Consider the following 21564-nt stretch of genomic DNA (forward strand, 5'->3'; position numbering starts at 1 on the left):
TTCAAATTGCCTTACAAACACAAAATAGCAAAAATGGAACTCTTCAGTATTGAAAATAAAATCAGTACATCATCCTTTGAAATCCATTTAAAAGAAAACCGACGTGTTATTCATGTGAACTTACAAAGCTCAGTGATTTCTCAACACTCATTATATCCCATTTAACTTCCATTTTATATGCTGGCACGCGTTGGATGGTTTTTTCTTTTTCTTCAGGAATCCCTACTTATCAAGGCCCGAAGGCCACTCGAGGATAAGGGTTAATGGGTATACATTAGTCAATGGGATTATAGCGTAGTAAACATAAGTAGTGGGAATTTGATAAATTGGATTAGTTAGGGGACGGTTCATCAAGAACTTGTTTACGTTGGACTTGAAGACAATCAGAAGAGAGTTCCACAGGCGTGCAGTTCTAAGAAAGAAGCTTTGTTCATGGAATCTACATTTAGGTTTAGGCACAGATAAAGAGTATGGGAAATTATTGATGGGTGTTTTGGCTAGACTAGTGTTTTTTGTGAAAGTTTAGCGAGGAAAGACCATGGATTGAAGCTCAGCTGAACACTTGCCATGAAAATAACGATAAAGCAGAGACAGGCTTGCAATGTCTCTTCTGTAGGAAAGAGGTTGCAGGGAAGAGAAAAGGGCATCCCCCCCCACTAAGCTACGAAGTCTATTTTGAACTCAGTCAAGGCTGGATAAGCTGCTTCTAGCAGCTTATCCTGCCCAGGCTTTTCGAAAATAACTTCCAAAGTAACCTATCTTTGGCCAGGTGTTTGTCTATCCCTCTTTCATGCTTCCTTCCAAGTTTTCCTTTGCCCTTGCCTGCCAACTGACCTGACCGTCTCAATTTTGTTTTTCCTCATTAAGCCAATAGACATTATTAAGCCAACAGACAGAGGCTACTAAGCTTATTAGGGAATGCATAAAACTTAGGAACATCACAATAGTTAATCAATATAGAATCCCGAAAATATGACTGATACATGCTCATTCACACAATTCTGAGGCAACATGTTTAAGACTGCAGAACACAATATGAAAGGAGATCGCTGGTACATCTCTGAACAAAAACCAGTGTGAAATGTATACCATCGCAGGTTTGGTCTGTTCAGCTGCAAGGTGGTATTTAAGCATTGCGGTAGGGCAAGAATCATGAAATAATCTGTAGGCAAGTAGACAGTAGATCTAATCTAAGCAGATCATATACTCCAGTGGGAACAGGGTGGCAGCAGGGAATATATAGTAAACGATTTCCCCCACTCTCTGTGCCTAAATCTAAACATAGATTCCATGAACAAAGCTTCTTTTCCAGAACTGCCTACCTGTTGGACACTGTTCCACTGTCCTGTTTACTGATTGAATACAACAAGGTAGCCTTCAAATCCAATGTAAACAAATTCCTGTTGAGCCGTTCTCATAAATAATCAAACTCTACCCAATTTACACCATTAACGATTACTACACTACTACCTTACATCCATTAACACTTATCAAGGCCCAAAGTCCACTCGAGGATAAGTAGTGATTCCCAAGTAAAAAAAAAAAAAGTCCCCTGTTCTGCACACATTTCTCTATACTCTCCAGATTTAGTCTTCCTCTGAGATAATCAAAACTAAGCCTATCCTTAAGACAGGCATTACACACCCATCATATTGTCATATCACTTTTTTTCATGCAACACGTGATCTTAACAGATCAGTCAGGTTTCACTTTCATAGATTACACTGCATACACATGCCCGATAGACTCTTTCCTTGGTCAATAGTGGCAATGCTGTGCTAGTTAGCAATGGCTGAAGTTCACTAACAATTAAATATTTTTGCTTCTCCAATTCAGAAAATAAATATCACAAATTTATATGCAACTCACAGTTCTTCAATATTTATTCAATCCGTCTTATGAAGATGGAATGGCAAAAATGGAGCTCTTTAGCGTTGAAAACAAAGTCTTTACATCATCTTAGATTGTATAATTCTTTTGAAAGAGTCATGAATCGCTTATAAAAGACACAATGTATTATTTGTGTGAACTTGCAAAGCTTTGAGTACTTTAGGAAAGAGACAGTTGGGTTCTGGAATTCTTTCTTTTAAATGTCAACTGGCACAGGAGCAAGCCATTTGGCCTTGGAATTTGAAATATCACTTGGCTGACCTTGGAAACATCCAATATATACAGATTTATGCACAATAGATTGTTCAGGTGGAGTATTCAGAACATTTCAAGCCATAACTATTTAAACAAAAAAAGACATATTCTTTATCAAATCAAGACTTTAGTACCCTCCCGGGGTTAATACAATGCAATAAAAAAAAAAAAAAAAAAAAAACAGTCCAGTATTTTTTGAAAAAAAGTGTTTTACACTGAAAGTCCCAGAAAAAAAATAAATTTAAAAACTGTAATTATTTAAGAGATTTTATAACATTTTTTGATTTTCTAAAATTTTTAAATCAACCTTACAAAATCATGTTTTCAAAGATGTGACCAAACTCCTATTTAAAATTTGTGTCACCATGTAGACATACACTTTGCTCTAGACCAAAAACACTCGTCAATAATACTGAATATACCCTTTTTTTTCTCCCCACAAAGGGCTAACCTCTTGGAGTTGATACCATCAGAAAAAAACAAAAAAAACAAAAAAAAACCCTTAAAAATCAGTTTTCTTTGAAAAATGTGTCTTACACCAAAAAATCTTTAAAAAAAAAACATTTTAATCATTTGATAAACTATTTTATAACACTATTTGGTTTTCTAAAATTTTAAATTTAATCAAACCAACCTGTAAATACGATTATAATTTTATATTATGCAGAATTATATTTATCGGAAAGGAAGAATTAATCTTTTAGTGAAAAAGTATTTTAATTAATTAATTTTGAAATCAAAAAATAAATATTGAATTGAAATGTGTAAGTTTAAGAAGTCAATACAATGCAGATTTAATTTTGTTTGATGAGTCACATTTTAATTGTAGAACATCTAAATGAATAAATGGGAAAGCAGAGTTCATTTTTTTTTTTTTTTTGCACTTCCGGTAAACATAAAACGTTATATTTAAAGTTAATTTAAACCTACATAATAAACACATCATTATCTTTTAAATGTGGTCATGAAGAAAGGAAAATCAATTTGCCTTTTAGCTCGTAATTTAGAAATAGACTGTAACTTGTATAAAGTAAATTCTTAAAAAAAAAAATCTAAAAAGGAAAACAAAACAAAACATTTGAATACAAATGCTGAATATTTGTCCAGAAAATATAACAATGCCGTGAAACAGAATTATTTGCTAAATTAAGATCAAAACAATCATTGAATAATAATAAATAAATAAATAAATAAAATACTATAGCAAATAGTTAATCAATACTAAGTCCTTTCAAAACCAATATGCAAATTAGTAACCCGTGTGACTGCTATATCGCATATACATAAGATGGTGGTTTTATTGGATAGAGTTGAATTAACTTCAACGTTTTGAGTTTACAGTAAGTGCAAAAAAAAAAAAAAAAAAAAAATTTAAATTAAAAATGGGCTCAACTTTCACATAAGACTGGCTAGTTTTTGATCTTAAAGTGGTATTTTAAACTTGAAGTGGCTTCATGCCTTGTCTTGAGTGATTTCCATTAAAAAGATAACTTAAAAACAAACAAAGCAAGTATACTAATATACATACACACATATCAATAATGGTTACTGAAATTACAGTCACAGAGTGCCAGCCGAAACGGTACTAGTGCATTATCAATCCGCGCTATTTTTTTTAATAGTATTTTCAAGTTTAGTTAAAGTTTTGATATCTGATTTTATTCAATTGTAAGGTTAAAGTACAGATTAGGTACAAAACACACTCCCCTTTCCATGTTAAGAATGGCTTTTTAAATAATAACGTTATTATTTCAGCATGGATCAATAAGCGTATTAGTACCGCCAAAATAAATATTTCTCCTCAATTGTTGGCTAGTATTTTTCTATTATCTTGAAGTGGTATTTTTTTAGTTCTTTATATCAAGTGGCTTCATACATTGTCTAACAAGATTTACATTAAAAAAAAAAAAAAAAATGTGATCCCAGGTGTTGAAGATAAATTTGATAATTTAAAAATATTTTTTTCATTTCAGAACCATTAGAAGCATTTAGAGAATATATATCAAGATATGAGTTTTTTTTGTTTTGTTAATTTCCTTTTGAAAAAAAAAAAAAAAAAAAAGTATTAAATTAGTCTCAAACCTTCTGTGTATTACAAATTATGAAGTATCGGATCATCCACATCAGGATTGAATTGTGCCGGATCCACCATAATTATACATATGGCAAATAATAAACATGTAGCAACATTCTTCTGCTAGTTCACCAGAGAGAAGTAATTAGAAAACTTGATAACCCTCACTCAAGAATGAACAATATTTTAAAGTGAAGGGGTGTATTTAGCTCATGGGGATACATAGTTGCTGGAAAATGGGTCTAGAAACAAAATCAATGAAGACTAATTAAAAAAATAAGCAAAAAGTGAAAAATGGATTAAAAAAGGATAAACGAAATATGGATTATTCTGGTATACATATTTAACTATTAAATATCTATGTTGAGTTTTAGGCTGGTATATATTTTTAGTAAAAGAATGTCTTTAAATTAGGAACATACAAAACACCGATTTGAATATATATTTTTTGATAAACGAAAAGTCCGATTAACGGAGGAACATGCGATTTGGACTAAAGTTGATGTCTTATACAGCCTAACATCACAAGTGGATTTGAGAAGTTTCATTATCGCACAATTACAAAAGCCCAGTATATAAAATAAATAGTAAGTTCTTTGATATGACAGGAGTGTGTTCAAAATAAATGTTTCAGTTTAGAGCACAACTGAACGATGATACTCGACTTATGCATTTTAAACTTTAATTCAAATAGTTTCGTTACAGTGGAATGTAAACTACAACATATTGTGGACTAAGTGACTGCGGGGAGGCATGTGAAGCTTCCTCCCAGTGCATCCACTGTGGGTCCCCAACTACAGCAGGCAATTGATTTAATTGAAAAATGGGCAAATTCGTCGATTTCGATGACAGTAAAATGTAAGAGGATGAAACATTCGTTGATCTTCGTTCAATCCCAGGCAACGACGGATCTCCCTAAAGAGCAAATGGCACGTTTTACAAGTCATTTACAGCAGTTATGTCCCTTTCGTAAGATTGTAGGAGTTATGCCCCCTGTTTGCATGTTCATATAGTTAAAAGAACAAATGGCACTGTTTTAAAAAACATAGCACTTATAGCGAACAGAATATAAGTAGAACAATTACTTTTTGATCATCTTATTGTGGTTTAATTATTGTTTGCTAAAACAATTGTTTTTAAATAATAATAATAAGGCCAAACTCTACAAATATTTTTATAAAATACACTTAAAAATCTACAATGCATTCCTATAATATAAAAATCGGAAACATTTGTCTTGTACAAGCAAAAAATGGAACCAAAAAGAACAAAACAGGAAAATAGGAGATGAACAAGGCATTTGAAAAAAAATAATAAAAAGTTATAATCAAGATTGTCTGTTCTTTTTAACTTCCGGTTTCTACTTTGGAACGATTGTGATAAGCAAGATATGGTAATTTCTAATTAATGATTCTTTTTCTCAGATAGCATGAAAGCCCTCTCCCTCACTTCCCCCATGTTAAGAATGGCTTTTTTGTCCAGATGGACAAGAGAAAAGCTTGACCATAAACCAAATTTATTATCAGCATTTAATTCTAGGCTCAATTTTTTCAGAAATAATTACAAACATACTTGAAGGTAAACGTTATAATTTATGTTAAATTTTTGCAAATATGGGTTAGTGTTTATACGAATTTCGAATTTAAATTTCATTGATAACCCCCACCCCATCTTATTTCAAGTCACTAATGCTTTAAAATGCTACTAATACTGAGAATATCCTGTATTTCTACAAGGCCAGGGTTCGCCCATGCATGGGGTATTGTTGCCACGTATTAGTGCATCTGCTATTAGTCTCTCGCTCCTAGACAGGGTTAAAAAAAGAGTCATTAACCTAATAGGTCCTGAACTATACACTAAACCCCAACCTCTATCCCATCGCAGAAACGTGGCATCCTTGTGCCTGTTTTATAAGCATTTCAATGGCAAGTGCTTTGATGAACTGAAAACACTAGTACTCCCTCGATAATACCCGTGACAAACCGTAAAATCCCACCCTACACTATTGAGATTCCTAGATGCCGTAAAGCCTTCTACTCGAATAGCTTTTTTCCCTCGGATTGCTGCATTTTGGAATACTCTACCGGTACTGACATGCAGAATATAATGTAAACAAATATCTTGCTGCCAAACTCCCTAAATTCTGGTGCAAAATAGTAGCCCATCATGACTATGTGGCTCTGTGAAATGACGAAAAGTATAAAACAACAAATTTCATTTGACCCACGAACACCGCTTGATTGTACGATCACAGACTATTGCACCAGACTAGCATCTCACAGAGCATTAGCAGTACTTAGAATTGCATATTGTGTACACTGTTCACCATTGTGTTGTTCATGAAAAATACGAGAATGGTGTTTGGGTTATGGATTTTACCAAGAAAAAAGCAGCTGGTTGGCTAAAAGGGTGTCTGTTAACAAGAAGGTTTCAAATGTTAGAAAAAGAAATTATAGTATGGATTATATATATATATATATATATAGATCATCGTATAACGATTAGATCACTCTCTGACTGACGTAAATGAACATTTAAAATTAAAATGTTTTAATTCAACGCTATTTCACACGGTTAATGGTAGCCAAATGGATGAGGTCTCCGCTAATCGAGCCAGAGATGTCTCGTGGTGCGGGGTTCGAATCGTTCGGCTGGTGTTAATCGTGACACCCTGCACTGAAGAATCCCGAAAGGATGAAACACTAGTGTCTGTAGGTATTTAATTATTATAGCAAAAAAATAATTATATATATATATATATATATATTTGCCTCCCCACGAGGACAGAGTTAGACACAAGGTAGTTTTTTAATGTGAGGAAAATTCAGCTCCCCAAAAAGGGGCACTCTGGATAGAAACAAAAATAAAAATTGCCTCGGTCATAAAGGATTTCTCCTTTACTGATTGAGAACAGAAAAGGTGAAGTGTAGCATCACAACAGATACTAGACCGTGACCTTGACCAGAAAGTGTAATTCTAAATAAGCACCAAATTATCTAAAAAATTCCAAAAACATAATATCTCAAGTATATCTTTCATGTTTTGGAGTAAGCTGATCTACCCATTTCAGAAAAAAATGAACTAACCTAGAGACAATAAATATACATCGAAAGGTCATGGTAACGATTCACATCATTCATTTGGTGTTGGGTTGAGATTGCAGACACATGCCTATCAAAGTTCCGATCTTAATCAGTCGGATAAATTGGGGCATTCGTTCTGGGTAATCCTAGAAAGTAAATTTATGGCAGTTATGGTCCCAGAATCATGACGTGTACTTCTATAACATATTTGCTAATACACTTTTTTTTGTTAATTATACTATTGTGTTTGTCTTGATTATTACCGGTTTGCAAGGTCACAACATAAATGCTGAATTGTTTTGTCTGAAAATATATAAAATCTGTCATTTTTCATTTGAGATATAAAAAGCATTTTCATTTACAATAAACAATTTTTTTTTTTTTTTTTTTAAATCAATTTGTTTTTCTGACCATTTTAATTTCTAAATTATTTCTAACACATCTTTTTTTTATGGAAATTGCTCCAGACAAAGCATAAACCCACTTGATGTAAGGAGCTAACAAGAACGACAGATGATTATTGCAAAGACAGGAGATGCTTATTGACCTTAATCTTGAAAAGACCAACATAGGTAGGGAGAATACAGTCAGCAGGAAGAGAATTCCATAGGTATGCAGTTCTTGGAAAAGAAGCTACTGGAATATTAAACTGAAGTATAATAACAGCGAATTAACGGAGACTACTAGACCAACAAGTCAAACGAGCTGGAACAAAAGCAGAGAATAGATTAGAAAATTCTGCAGAACATGTCAATAGTATTTATAGAAGAGACTGAGACTAGCAACATCACATCTGTGAGAGAGAAAGGTTGCAAAAAAAAAAACAAAAAAAAAAAAAACCGGGTGGGGTGGGGTGGGGGCATGAAGAACCCTCAAATGGGACAAATTCACCAGTCCAAATATAACAACAATACTCCATATCTTACAACATATTGTCATGTTATAATAAACTGTGTTATTTTCTTTAGAATATAAACCACAGGGACCATTTCGTTTTGAATACATTTTTGCATAAGTAATTTGATCCCTGTTATTTTTATAATATAAATATTATATAACATTTATATTTTTTATTATAAAAAGACAAAGCCAAACAAACCTGTTGATTACATACAAAGCGAAATTTGGCAGCAGCACTAAGTTTAAACAACAGGCAATTGCTCAGCTGCTAAGTTTCACAGTCAGTAAAATTAGATTCATTATTCTATAGTAGAAGACGTTTGGCGTCACCAAAAACCTTCTGCAAAGTGGTGTTCCATGGAAAATTTCGGCAGGAGGTCAATCGAAAAATTCTAAGAAAAATGAATCCAATTGGAACTGAAAACGAAATTCATCATCGTCATTGGTTTAACGTCTTTTTTACATGCTGACACCTTAAAAAAAAAAAAAAAAAAAAAAAAAAAAAAAATTACTTACAAACTCACCTATCTCCGCCAAGTTCTTTATTTATCCTTGCTCTTAAATCCACGCTTATTATTCCCTCAGGTTTTACTTGGCTTTCACCATGACAATTGCCCCTACTACTTCAACCGCTATGCATCTACGAACCTGAGCATTTTCAAACATTCTATGCATCCATTTTATATATTGACATGCTAACCTATCTCTGGCCAGGTCATTATCCTTTCATCAAATCCATCATTATCATTTCCTTCCATGGAGGAAACAAGGAGTGTGCATTAAACACAAATGCTTCACAATCCAGAGGTTGTGAGTTCAATCTTTCTACAAGGCAGTACTTTTTAATTTTCTCTTCAATAATAAACTAAATAAATGTCAAACAATATCTGAGAAAAAAAAAACCGGTACTGTATATATATATATATATATATATATATATATAAAATCAGTGCATTATTTATATATATATATATATATATATATATTTTTTTTTTATTGTGATATAAAAAATATTTGATGTTTGTATATTTTTGAGGTGAGAATTGATAATTATTTTTTGTATTATTTGGATTGTCTGGACTATTATTCTCATCTTGGTTATTTTTTCCCACAACTTTTTTTTTTTTTTTTTTTTTTTTTTACATAGGCATCACCACTTATCAAGGCCCAGAGACTATTCGAGGATAAGGGTCAAGAGTGTACAATAGTCAATCGAACAATATAGTAATTGTTAGTAATAGCAACAGCCAATGTAACCTCCAACCGTCTTCAGGTGCATTCACATTGGAGTTTATTGTTGAAAAAACATTTTTTTAAATTTTTTTTTGTTGTTGCTTTCCTAATGAACATAGCTGTTAGCAATTTAAAACGTAAATAGTGCCAAGTCTTTTTTTTTTTTTTTTTTTTTTTTTTTTTAATAAATTTGGGTTTATTCCATTTTTTTATATGATGTTCGTATATTTTTGAGATGACTGAATTATTTTTTGGATTGTTTGGACTATTATCTCATTTAAAATATATATTTTTTTAATACTTAATTTTACCTGAAAATATATAGAATTTGTCATATTTGACAAAAAGAGGGACACTAGTACTCAAAAATAACCCTAATTTCTAGAAAGAAAAAAAAAAATACAAATTTAACCAATTTGTTTTTGTAACTATTTAATAATTTCCAAAAAAACATTAATATTAAACTTTTTACAGTTAAATATCAAAGTTTGAAACTTAAATCAGACAATTTTGACCCAAATTGATTTTTAAAAGCTAAAAAACTTTTAAATTCTCTGAATTTAAAAAATTTACCCCCCCCCCATTTCATCATTGCCTAAAGGTAATATAAGAACTAAACTATTCTGCAAAACGGTTAATGTAGTTTGCTTGAAGCATTATCTTGTGTGTATAAAGTAAATTTAATAGAAGGCAATACAATCCACAATTACAATGGTACAGAACACAAACAGAAACAAATCCAGACATTAATGGTGGAATAAGCTACTTATACTAATACAATATGTATTTTTTAAAAATATTTTATATTTGCATAATGTTCTTACTTGTGTCAGTATGGTCAGGTGGAAATTCTGTATTGTATAATATTTCGGTAAAATTTCCCTTCCTCAGATATGTGTTAGACTTTAGTACAAAGGTGCATTGTAAACGTGAGCAATTTCACAGAAACCGAAAAGAATCTGAAGTTTTTATTAAATCTATTATTCTTCTGAAAACATAATGTAGGGCTTGTGTTAATATTCAATATTATTTTTATTTATTTTCCCATGTATTAAATATTCTGAAAGTGTCTTAATGTATAATCTTTCCCTGTAAGATGTTTGCATACAATAAAGTATTTTTTTAACTCTTGTATTGTTTTGATCACACTGTTTATAACTTATATTTAACTTTCATATTGCATGCAATATTAAGATCAATTTCTTTTCTTTATATTTTTAAACACTAATAAAAAATAAAAAAATAAAAAATATATATATATATATATATATATATATATATATATTGCTTTAAAAAATGAAAAAAGATTAGGCAAAAGTAATAAAATTAATAGACCATTGCAAATACAGGTAGTACGACAAAGTACAACTGCTCCTGCTGATTCTCTATGATATTTAAGCACGTCATTTGAGCAACCTTGGATTCTTGTGCCAAGAACAAGAAACAACCGATTTTATTGTAGACAGACTGGCATTCTGTTTTTTTTTTTTTTGCAAAAATCTTTGTAAAAAGAATGCTTTTTTTTTTCTCCAGATGTTTTTCGAAATTTGGAGGAATCAAATAATTTGTTGATATATTTACTTTTAACTGTCATTTCTTTTTGCCATATATCTACTACTAAAACAAACTGAAAACCCTATCAAAAAACAGAAAACACAGAATACCCAGAAAAAAAAAAAAAAAAAAAAAAAAAACATTTAGGATTTTAAAAAGTAAACATATATTAACTTAAAGGAACAATTTGTTTTTTACTTTTTATATACCCCCCCCCCCAAAAAAAAAAACTTGTTTTTACAAAGATTAGGAGCCATTTGTCATACATAAATAGTAAACCCATTGCAATTACCAAATAACTTATGCAAAGTTTTTACATAAAAAATATATATCGAACACAGACAGGAAGTGGAGAAAAAGGCAGAGAATTTATTATGTTTCTATGCACAGTGTAAAGAATGAGGAGTCAAAAGCACCAGTGAGTGTTTGGTTCAATGATACATTGATAAGGTAAAAAATACCGTTTCTCTTTGGTTTACAAACACAACTGAACCATAATACTCTACCTTGAGGTCTACGAAATTTGGTTCTAGACAGAAATTACTCTAGCTGCAAATTTGAAGGCTTCAGAAACACTTTAAAATACTGAAGAATACAAGATAAACATTATTTCTGACTATTCTCCCTCCCTCCATTATTATAGAAAAAAAATAATGACTGTCATTAATTTCCCTACAGCCATATAAAATTCCAAAGTGATTTTTGAAGCCTTTAAAAGATCAATTTGAAAATGATTTCTGGTAATTAAAGTTTATAGGTGATAGTAGAGTGTTACAGTTCTACTGTGCTTCTCGACCAAAATAAAAAAGGGTATATTTTTGTTTGTGCCATTATGTATCGATAGACTGAATGTCTCCGAGGTCAGGGAGTAATTATAGTTATTCAAGAGAAAATAGAACTTTGACATTTGTGTAAGTGTGTGTGTGTGTATATATATATATATAAAAATTCAAAATATAAGTTTAGTAAGTCAATTCAATGTTTAGTTTTGAAAAAATCTGCAAACATTTATTTGTTAATAAATCAAACTTTTCAGCGTAATCACGTCTTTGTTAGGATAGACGGTTTTTATTCATCTTTTTCTTCTTCGTGGCATGATGTCACTAAAAAAAACAAGACCCATGCTGTGTGATCAACAGTGATCTATCCTAACAAAGATGTGATTACGTTAAAAAGTTCAATTTATAAACAAATGTTTTTTGTTTTTTTGTAAATCTGCATTAGATTGGCTTACTAAACTTACATTTTGAATTTATACTTAAAAAACGCTTTTCATGGAGAAAACAAATCATATATATATATTTTCAACAATTAAATCCGTCTTCAGAATGATCCATACATGTCTTTTTGCTATATAGTTTTTGTTTTTTTTCTGAGAATAATTTTTATTCAGGTTTAAAGTTACACCTTCAAATTAAAGATGGTTAAATCTGGAAAAAATTTTCGTCAGTAGCTTCCAGCTTTTTTTTTTCTTTTTTTTAATTCAACATTTAACAGACAAGAAGCATTTAATCAATATTTGCAATTAATTTCAGCAAAACACTGTAGAAAAAAAAAATAAAGATAAAAAAAATAACATTGTAATCCAAACTAGCAGAATCTAACATCAAATGTTTCATTTTTTCCCTATTATATCCGAAATTAAGTTGTTAAATAAATCTCATAATTCATATATATATATATATATATATATATAATTTCCACAATCAAACAACGCTGCAGCTCACACAAGACATAGGTCAGAAGTCTAGACTCAAGTTTTACTTTATTTGGATTCATCAGTAGAACCCGAGTCACTGGCTTGCTTCCTGGCTGATTACAATATGGTAGCCTTCAAGTCCAATGTAAACAAATTCTTGTTGAACCGTCCCCTTAAATAATCCAAATTCTACCAAATCTACACCATTAATAATTACTGCACTACCACCTTAAATTCATTAACCCTTATTCTCAAGAGCCTCCATGCCTTGATAAGTGGTAACACCTTTGTAAAAGAGATGAGAACCCTGCCACGTTAGCCACCATGTCACATACAAGAAAGTCTATCAGCTAATAGATTCTAATATTAATTTGCTTGCTCGGCTAGCAGTTGGATGTCTACACCCCTTGTTGGTGCTAACAGAGTTCGTAACAATTACGCAAGGGAGATAACAAGCATCGATTAAGCAAAAATAAGCATTTTTTGCAAGAGATAATTTGAGACACTAAAACAATCAATTGAACAATTTAGCAATTTTTCAAGCAAAAAGACATCGTCTCCACAAAAGTAAAGTTCAGGAACTAAAACTGAAAATGCTGAAGCAGTTTACGTAAAAAAAAAAAAAAAAAAAAAAAAATCATTTAGGGGTGTAGGCCTACTTTTTTTTAATAATTGCTGAAGCAGTTGACGATTTATTATTAAATTGCCTAATGATTTTGAAATAAAATATGAATGAAATTGTTGATATTGCAAAAAACAACCGAAAACGTGTTCTTTTTTTTATGTATTATTTAATTCTGTAGTTTTTCATTTATTTAGCATCTTTGTTATTTATAATCGCAAATTTATTTTTTTATTTTCGAAACAATACGATTTTTTACTTATTGTATTTCCTGTTCGTAAACTGTCTCACTTTTTTTTGCTTAAATTGTTTCATCGATTATTTTAGCGTTTCAAAATTATATCTTGCAAAAAAATACTTAGTTTTGCTTAGTTGGTGCTAGTTATCTCCCTTACATAATAGTCTCAAATGCCATTAGCGCCCCCTTGTTGAGAAGAAGTAGGTACATTCCAGTCTGACTGCCGGAATTTGCTTAGTCAGTGGCTCACATGGTAGGGTTTTCGCCTCGCATGCAAGTGGCTCAGGTTTCAAATTCCGAGTTCAGATATGTTCTATTGAGGATTCCAAATGAGGGTGTAACTTGAGTCTAGGACTTCCAGCCTATGGCTTTCATAGCTTGTGTGAGCTGCGGAGTTGTTTGATTGTGAAAATAATATTTCATCTCGTATTGAAAGAAATCTAATACATATATATCTGTGCGTTTAGTGGAGATGGATTTCAATTTATAAAATCAAAGCTTTCTTCTTCATCGAAGACAAATAAAAAAAAAAAAAGAAAAAGTCTCCTGCCTCTTTCAGTAAACATTAACAGCAAAAAAGGCCTTTATAAAAATTGATTTATACCGTTTGAGTTTTTTTTTTTTTTTTTTTTTTTTAAGGAAAAAAGAAAAAGAAATGTGCTTTCGTGAAGATTTTTTTTAATATCACAATGTTGATGTAAACAGCCTTCACAGGGTAAGAAATCAAGAGAATCTCAATGGATTAATGATATTAAGCAAGGAGAATAGAATTTAAAAAAAAACAAAACAAAAAAAAAAACAACAGAAAAGCCCCCATGAAAGGCTGACGACAGCCATAGTTGATTGAGAAAAATTTGGATAAGCAAGTGATAGATCAGTTTCAAGAAGGTAAGTTACCAATTTGACTTCCATGCCTATTTTTAAGAAATGCAAATAGCTGACCAATATATATTTCTTGTAGTGGCCCCATTTCCTCTCTTATTGTAACTCGAGACGTAACTAATTCAATAAAGTTTGAATTTTAAATTTAGTACATATCTAGTTTATAACCCAATCTTCCGCAACTCTGTATTGGCATCTTTCGGCAGATTATGTAAGACTGCCATACAATTAATTCAAAACACGGTATTCCCCATCCCCCAACCTTCTTGCCCCTATTAAGAATGGTTTTCTATTTAGAAAACCATGGAGAAAGGATTTTATGTTCGCATAGCATGTTGAAAATCATTTTTGGTTTAAAAAAAAAAATTTTTTTTTTTTTTTTTTTGCTTTATTCAATTTCACGCTTTCATTGAAACTTTTCTTCTGACAGTTGATTGGATAATCGCTTCGGCATCTTCCAGATGCTTATGTAACCTGCCGATGCAAAGTTGTCGGAGACTGGGTTGCAAACTGGATAAGTACCTAAAATTTAAATATACAAAATGCAGAGATGTGAGCAGCCAAGGGCAAAAAAAAAAAAAAAAAAAAAGTGAAATTTAGATGAATTTTCCAACCTGGGGAGGCGACGGTCTCTCTGTGTGCGTGTGTGGAGAGAGTGTCCATTTTATTTTCAGAGAGAACAGCCATAAGAGGGAAAATAAGCCTTTTCTTATTAAGAAAGATTTCGATCAAAAAGGCTCTAGCAATTTAAACGGGAATCTGATTTCTGCAGATATAAAAAAGAAAGCCGAATTCCGCACGAAAACTGAGAACTAAGGAGAGAGGAGAAAGTGAATGTGGAGTTTACTTTCGTCAGCTTGTAACTTTGCTTTCCTTACTTTGTCCTTTAGTTCTCACATTCCATGAGCAATGTTTCTGAGAAAAGGGGAAGAATTGACATTCTATTGGTCAAAATCAATCCATCTAACACTTATTATTGATTAGTTTTTGACCTTAGTATTTATTTATTTTTTTTTAGCTCCTTACATCAGGTGGCTTTATCCCTTGTCTGGAGCAATTTTCATAAAAAAAAGAAAAAAAAAAGGAAAAAAAACATCCCTGAAAATGTGAATTTACAGCCCATCTTACTAATGCAACCAAACTTGCTTTTACTTACTTATTTGTTTTATAGATTTGGTCAGGTTTGTTCATTTTACAGTATATTTGTAGGCTATTTTGATGTACCTTCTAGTTTAAATTCAAATGTATAAATAACCAAAATATCTATTGTAAACGGTTCCTTGTAGAAGAATTTGTTTCTATTTTACTCATTGTTAAAAGAGAAGCATGTATGTGGAAAGAAGTGAGTGGTTATATTCACCCCTCCCCACCCCAGTTATTCCAGCATTTTTTTTTTTTTTAATTATTACATCATGACAACTACAAAAATAGGAATCAGAAAGTCAGATATACTTTCTTAATCCCACTGTTGAGAGAAAGAAAGAAAAGGAGAGAATAAGCATCCCTTAAAAGGAATTATATTGTGCAAAGGATGTCCCCCCCCACTCACCCCGTGGTATTTTTTTGAACAAAGAATTCAACAGCAGACTTTCCCACCTCTCCGATCAATCCGTACTTCGTAGTAAGGGCCAATGAGCAAGAATAAAAGATATGGCGTGGTGCAGGAGAGGAACTATTTTTTTATGATAAGGGTTCATTCAGCATTGACCAGTTCAAACAAGCACTTAATTTGTAATCATTTGCCACAACCTTAAAATCGAGAAAATGGGAATGAGAGAGAGAGACAAAAATAGCCTAATGAAAGAAGAAAAAAAAAATCAATCATTAGAAACATCTAAAAAGCCAGTCTTTCGTTATTTTCATTACAAGAAAAAGAAAGCAAACATTTTTGTTGGTTGAATAAGTATCCTTGTTTAAGCAGCCTCACGTATTCATTACACATTATAACCGAATCGAAAAAGCAGTTTCTGCCATAAAAGAAAAAATTAAAAAAAAAAAAGGCAATGGCTTGCAGACTCCTGCTAGCATACCAAGTATGATCTTCACTGGGTTGTTCACTGGGTGCTTGTGCAATATAATGAGATTAAAAAAAAAAAAAAAAAAATGCATATTAGGTAAAAAAAACAAGAAAAAAAAAACGTGTCATGTCAAAATTAATAAAAATTCTCAAAATTACGAAAATTAATCAAGTAGGAGATCTGGTCTGTTTTACTCATAAGCTTTGCTTTTTGGTGAAACTGGTTCTCCAAAACCTCATCCTTTTTAATTATTTTCTAAACAAAAAGGAAAACCAGCACACTATTTTCAAACATTTCCATATTTTAATTTTTCCGAGATATTTTTATTTTTTCCATAAGGGCTTTGCTGGCTGGATTAAAGACATTGGCAGGCCGGATATAGCCTGTGGGCCATAGTTTGGAGACCCTTGACCAATACAATAAAATGCTATAATTCGAAACATTTTATTTTTACTTGTAGTTATTTATCTACTCTATCATTTTTTGTAATTTTTAATAATTACGACAGGACACATAATTATGCTTTTACCTAAAATGCATTTATTTGAAATCTCATACTGCACAAGCACTGTCCACTGTTGTAGATTTGCAGGACTTAGCAAACCTTAATATCTATTCAGGTGCCAGATATAGAATAATTTAAAAAAAAAGGGGGGGGGGGCTTCTTTTTTTTTCTGCAAGACCATTGCTTGTATAATGAATTTGATTCTCGGAGTGATCATCTTCAATGACTATGACCAAAATTATGGCAGAACCAAACAAATATAACAAGTAGAAGACTGATGCTACTTTTTTTTTTCAGGAGCCAACAAAAAAAAAAAAAAAAAAAAATGGGGGTAGAGCTCTTCAGGTAAAATAAAATAAAGATAAAAATATAAACATTGCTTTTAGGATGTGTTCTTTTAAAGTTTGAAGGAATATACTCTGTGTTCTTATTAAAAGAACGAATGTTTATAGAGAGCAAAGGTTACGATTTTGTTTTATAATACTTACAGCCTTTGGGGGGGGGTTATTTTTGGCAGAAGGATTAAAGGGAGAGGGGAAACAAAGAAAAAGTCATGTATAGACAGACAATAACACAAAAGAAAAATGTGTGCGAATTTTTTTAACACATAAAAAGTCTCTTACAAATAAAATGATCCAACTGATCATTTTTTTTTTGCTTTGAATTGTAATAATACCAGTTGATTAATAGATCAGAATAGATTTTTAACAACGTGCGATTTGACATGGAGGGCCCGCGAATGTTGCAGTTTTTTTTTTGTTTCTGTTTGAATTTCTTATATTTCATTTTGTTTTTTGTTTTTTTAAATGTTTTTCTTTTGCAGCTAATATTTTGTTCTCTTTTTAAAGCTGTGATTTTTTATTTTATTTTTTTAGAGAAAAAAAAAATCATTAAATGCTAAAATTTAATGATTTAAAAAAAAAAAAATGTATTTTTGTTTTATTTTTTTCACACCATATAACATTTTATCCACATAACTCAAAGTTATCAACTTTCCTTTTTCTTATTTGCAATCAATCATTGATTTGGTTTTGAATTTCAGGTTCAAGTTTTTTAACCAGAGAAGACTTCATAAAGTTTGGCAAAGAGTCAAGATTCATTTTACCAGGAGCTGACCAGCGCCGTTTCCGAACTGATTGTCCAACTGACTGATTACCATCATCGTTATTGCCACCACTACTGCAACTACTGGCACTACTATTTTTATCATTGTTATTATTGTCTGCCAAATTGGTCTGCGTCTCGGCACTGTGCGTTTTTGTGTTTCTCTGGTAAGGCCCCATGGCAGCAGGTGGACTACGATGACGGCTCAAATGAGCTGATTTATTGTCCGTCAACATAGGTGATGTGTTTGCAGAATGATGATCCCCTTCAATTTTCACCCCCCTAGAGAATTGCTGGTAGTTTATTCGGTTGGCATCTCGACGCACTTCTTTGTGCGTTAGAGAAATGCACACATCTCCCACAGACAATTTATGGCAGTCAAGTCCATAGCGTTTTATTGTTCGCTGAGGACAACAAGAGGACCATCCCTGGCCGAAAACGAAAAAAGGGTGCTCCAGGGTAGCTTCCACAGTAACCTGAGAAAACAAAAAAAAAACAAGTAAAAGATATCAATATTAACTTCATAGAGAAAGAAATAAAAAAAAATAAAAATTTTGGAAAAAATTTTTTTACTAAAACAAATTTAAAAATCAAATAATAAATAATTAAAATAAAAATAAATTCAAAAAACAAGTAAAAGATACCAATACTAACTTTATATATATAGAAATAAAATCAAACTTTGAAAAAATTTAACATTAAAAAAAAATACATTAAGTTCATTGAAATACAAATTAAAAATATTAAATAAAAATAAATTTAAAAACAAGTAAAAGATATCAATATTAAATTCATTTATATATATATATATATATATATATATATATATATAATAAACAATATAACATTTTAATTATCACATGTAATAATTTAGTCTTGGCTCATTTTATAACATATCAACCATTAATGAATTATTTAATGCTGAATCAAATAGTTGGATAGAATCCTACGGCTCAGATAACCATTAAACCTTTATATTCATTCATTTTAGTTTTCTTATTTTTTAAGATAGTAGTAATTAAATTTTAGGTATACCTAATCACTGCTTCTTTAGGGGTCACTTGAGCCAACCTATATAAACTCAAACACTTAGGGCGTCTGTTGCTATTTTTAGAACTATGATCAACATCAGTTAACTGTGGATTGCATGACAACACAGACGACCGTCGTATGCAAAGCCTTCCTCCTTCAACTGAAGAGCTAACAACTACATGAAACCCGAACAGGGCGCACCCATTAACATAAGTTTTGCGGATATACGATTTTGCAAATTCCTTTTGTATATCATTCTTTATTATTCGTCTAAACAAATTTGTTCAATATACGCAGTCATTGTTCCTTTCCTTTGGAAGCTGTTGCTCTCATTCAAATTTCTGTATTTTTCTTGTGTGAGAACTGAGCTTCTTTTTTTTCTCCCCCAGTAATTTTGAACCAAGATAAAATTCACTCAAAGGCATTAAAACGTTTTATTTTGAAACAATTTTGACATGCTTAAAATCAGAATCATCAGCAGCGACATCAAATTAATCACCATCTTTGTAAATTGAATGAGCTCGGTTTTTAAATCTGTGTGAAAGATAGCATGCAGGTGAACATGAAGTAGCTTAGCATATTTTTTTTAAAATAATAATTTTTTCTTTTTAAAAGGTGAGTATATTACAAAGATGAACGAAACGTTTTGCTGTATTTGCATAGGTTTGCAGTGCATATGTCCAGCAACCAAAGTATTTTAAGCACTGGAAGCGACTTAATGTGGTTGGTAATATCATCATAACTTGTGTGCTGACATATGCATTGCTTCACCTATATGATTCAAAAGCTACACAAATTAATGTCTTTCAAAGTCTGACTTAGGAAATTGCGCATTCAATAAGTACGATGGATGTGATGATAAAGAGAAAGTGTACCTGACTTGTCTCGTACCTGCCATAAAAGACTCCCTGATTAAAGTCAGTTAGCATATTTCCTAATTTCCAGCATAGCGCTACCAGAAAGCAGTGACAAGACAAATCAACTCCTTTGCTTTTTTTCTATCACGCCTATATCTCCCCTATGCATGTACTTTTTTTTTTTATTACATAATAAATATATTTATTATGTAAATTCAAATAAAAAATTTATTTAAAAAAAACAAAAAAAAAAATTTTTTATAATTTCATAAACCTATTTCTTATAAAATTTCAAATAAAATAAAAACTTATTTTTTTAAATTTTGTTATTAAAAGTGTAAATAAAGACTAATTGTGTCATTTTTATCTGCATAATTTTGTTAATTTTTATTGTATACTTTTCAATAATATCCTTTTCTTATATTTTATTTCAATAAATCGCTTCACAATAGAAATACTGAAGAACAATAAAAATGAAGAAACTGATTTGCCTTATCACCGCTTCTGGTAGCTGTATGCCAGAAATTAGGAAATTACATTAGCTGAGTGTAACCAGTCTTTCTGCATATGGTGTAGTTTAAAAATTAAATGTCTAAATCATAGATTACTTGATTGAACTCCCAACCTATAGGAAACAGAGCAACTTATTATTGAACTGCAATAAGAAAATCCACCTTAAGAAAAGGCTGAAGCGATGAATTATCCAATTTTCATTAGTTAAAAAAAAAAAAAATTAAGAGAATTCATTTGCTGACTTGGGACAGAAGCAAAGAAAGAACAAAAAGAGAAAACGTATAATGACTGTAAGCCATGTTATTTTATTGGCTGTAGCAACAAGTCTCTTATTATTTTCATATTTATTTGGTGAAATTGTGCTTTAATGGTCCTGTTGAAGTCAGAATTTTAAGCGATGCCCTGATAGAATTTAAACCATTTCTCAATTTCAGAAATGTTATTCTCTCATCATTTCGGCTAATATAACCTCCGACCTTCTTCAAGTGCATCTAGTCAAAATTGGGTATCTGCACAGAATTTCGAACAGAACCTTTTATATAATCCACAGAGGTAGCTTGCTCATGTTCCATCAGCCATGATCAGGTAGAAATCTTAATTTGTAATCATAATCTTAATATCGCCTGTACTGAGAATTGAACCTTCAACTACCAGAAAACTGGAACTTAGAACTGATTATCACTTAATATTTTTTTTTCCATTGTGAAGAAATACTCTAAATAATCCTCATCTAAAGAAATTCTGAAACTTTATACCAGAAATTTCTGCTAGTCATTGACAAAAAGTTGTAATAATAACAACATTATAAGGTACTTATCTAGTTTACAACCTACTCTCCGGCAACATGGCATCGGTATCTTCCGACAGGTTAAATAAGCAGCTGGAAAGAGCCAATACAAAGACTGCTAGACGATAAATTCAAAATGTGTTATTCCTTTCTTCCCCATGTTAAGAATGGCTTTCTAAATAGAAAGCCATTCTTAATATTAGGAAGAGGGGGGGTTCACATTTACATAGTATGTTGAAAGTCACTTTTAATTTAAAACATTTTGATTTCATGTTTTCATTGAAATTTGTCTTCTGACAGCTGACTGTCTAACCATTT

General features: G+C 31.3%; 1 protein-coding gene across 23 annotated transcripts in view; it reads right to left on the bottom strand.

Annotated features, from left to right (window-relative positions):
- Nucleotides 1-11338: 11338 nt before the first annotated feature.
- Nucleotides 11339-21564, bottom strand: part of LOC145277659 (uncharacterized) — a 589250-nt gene continuing 579024 nt past the window's right edge. For all 23 annotated transcript variants that reach the window (XM_080129311.1, XM_080129295.1, XM_080129306.1 and 20 more), the window contains one exon: nucleotides 11339-18533. In XM_080129311.1, the coding sequence (XP_079985437.1) occupies nucleotides 17967-18533 (567 nt within the window). In that variant the 3' untranslated portion in view covers nucleotides 11339-17966. The remainder of the gene's footprint in view (nucleotides 18534-21564) is intronic.

Source organism: Euprymna scolopes, chromosome 6, assembly GCF_053919585.1.
Source record: "Euprymna scolopes isolate OS-2025 chromosome 6, ASM5391958v1, whole genome shotgun sequence".
Taxonomy (NCBI): domain Eukaryota; kingdom Metazoa; phylum Mollusca; class Cephalopoda; order Sepiida; family Sepiolidae; genus Euprymna; species Euprymna scolopes.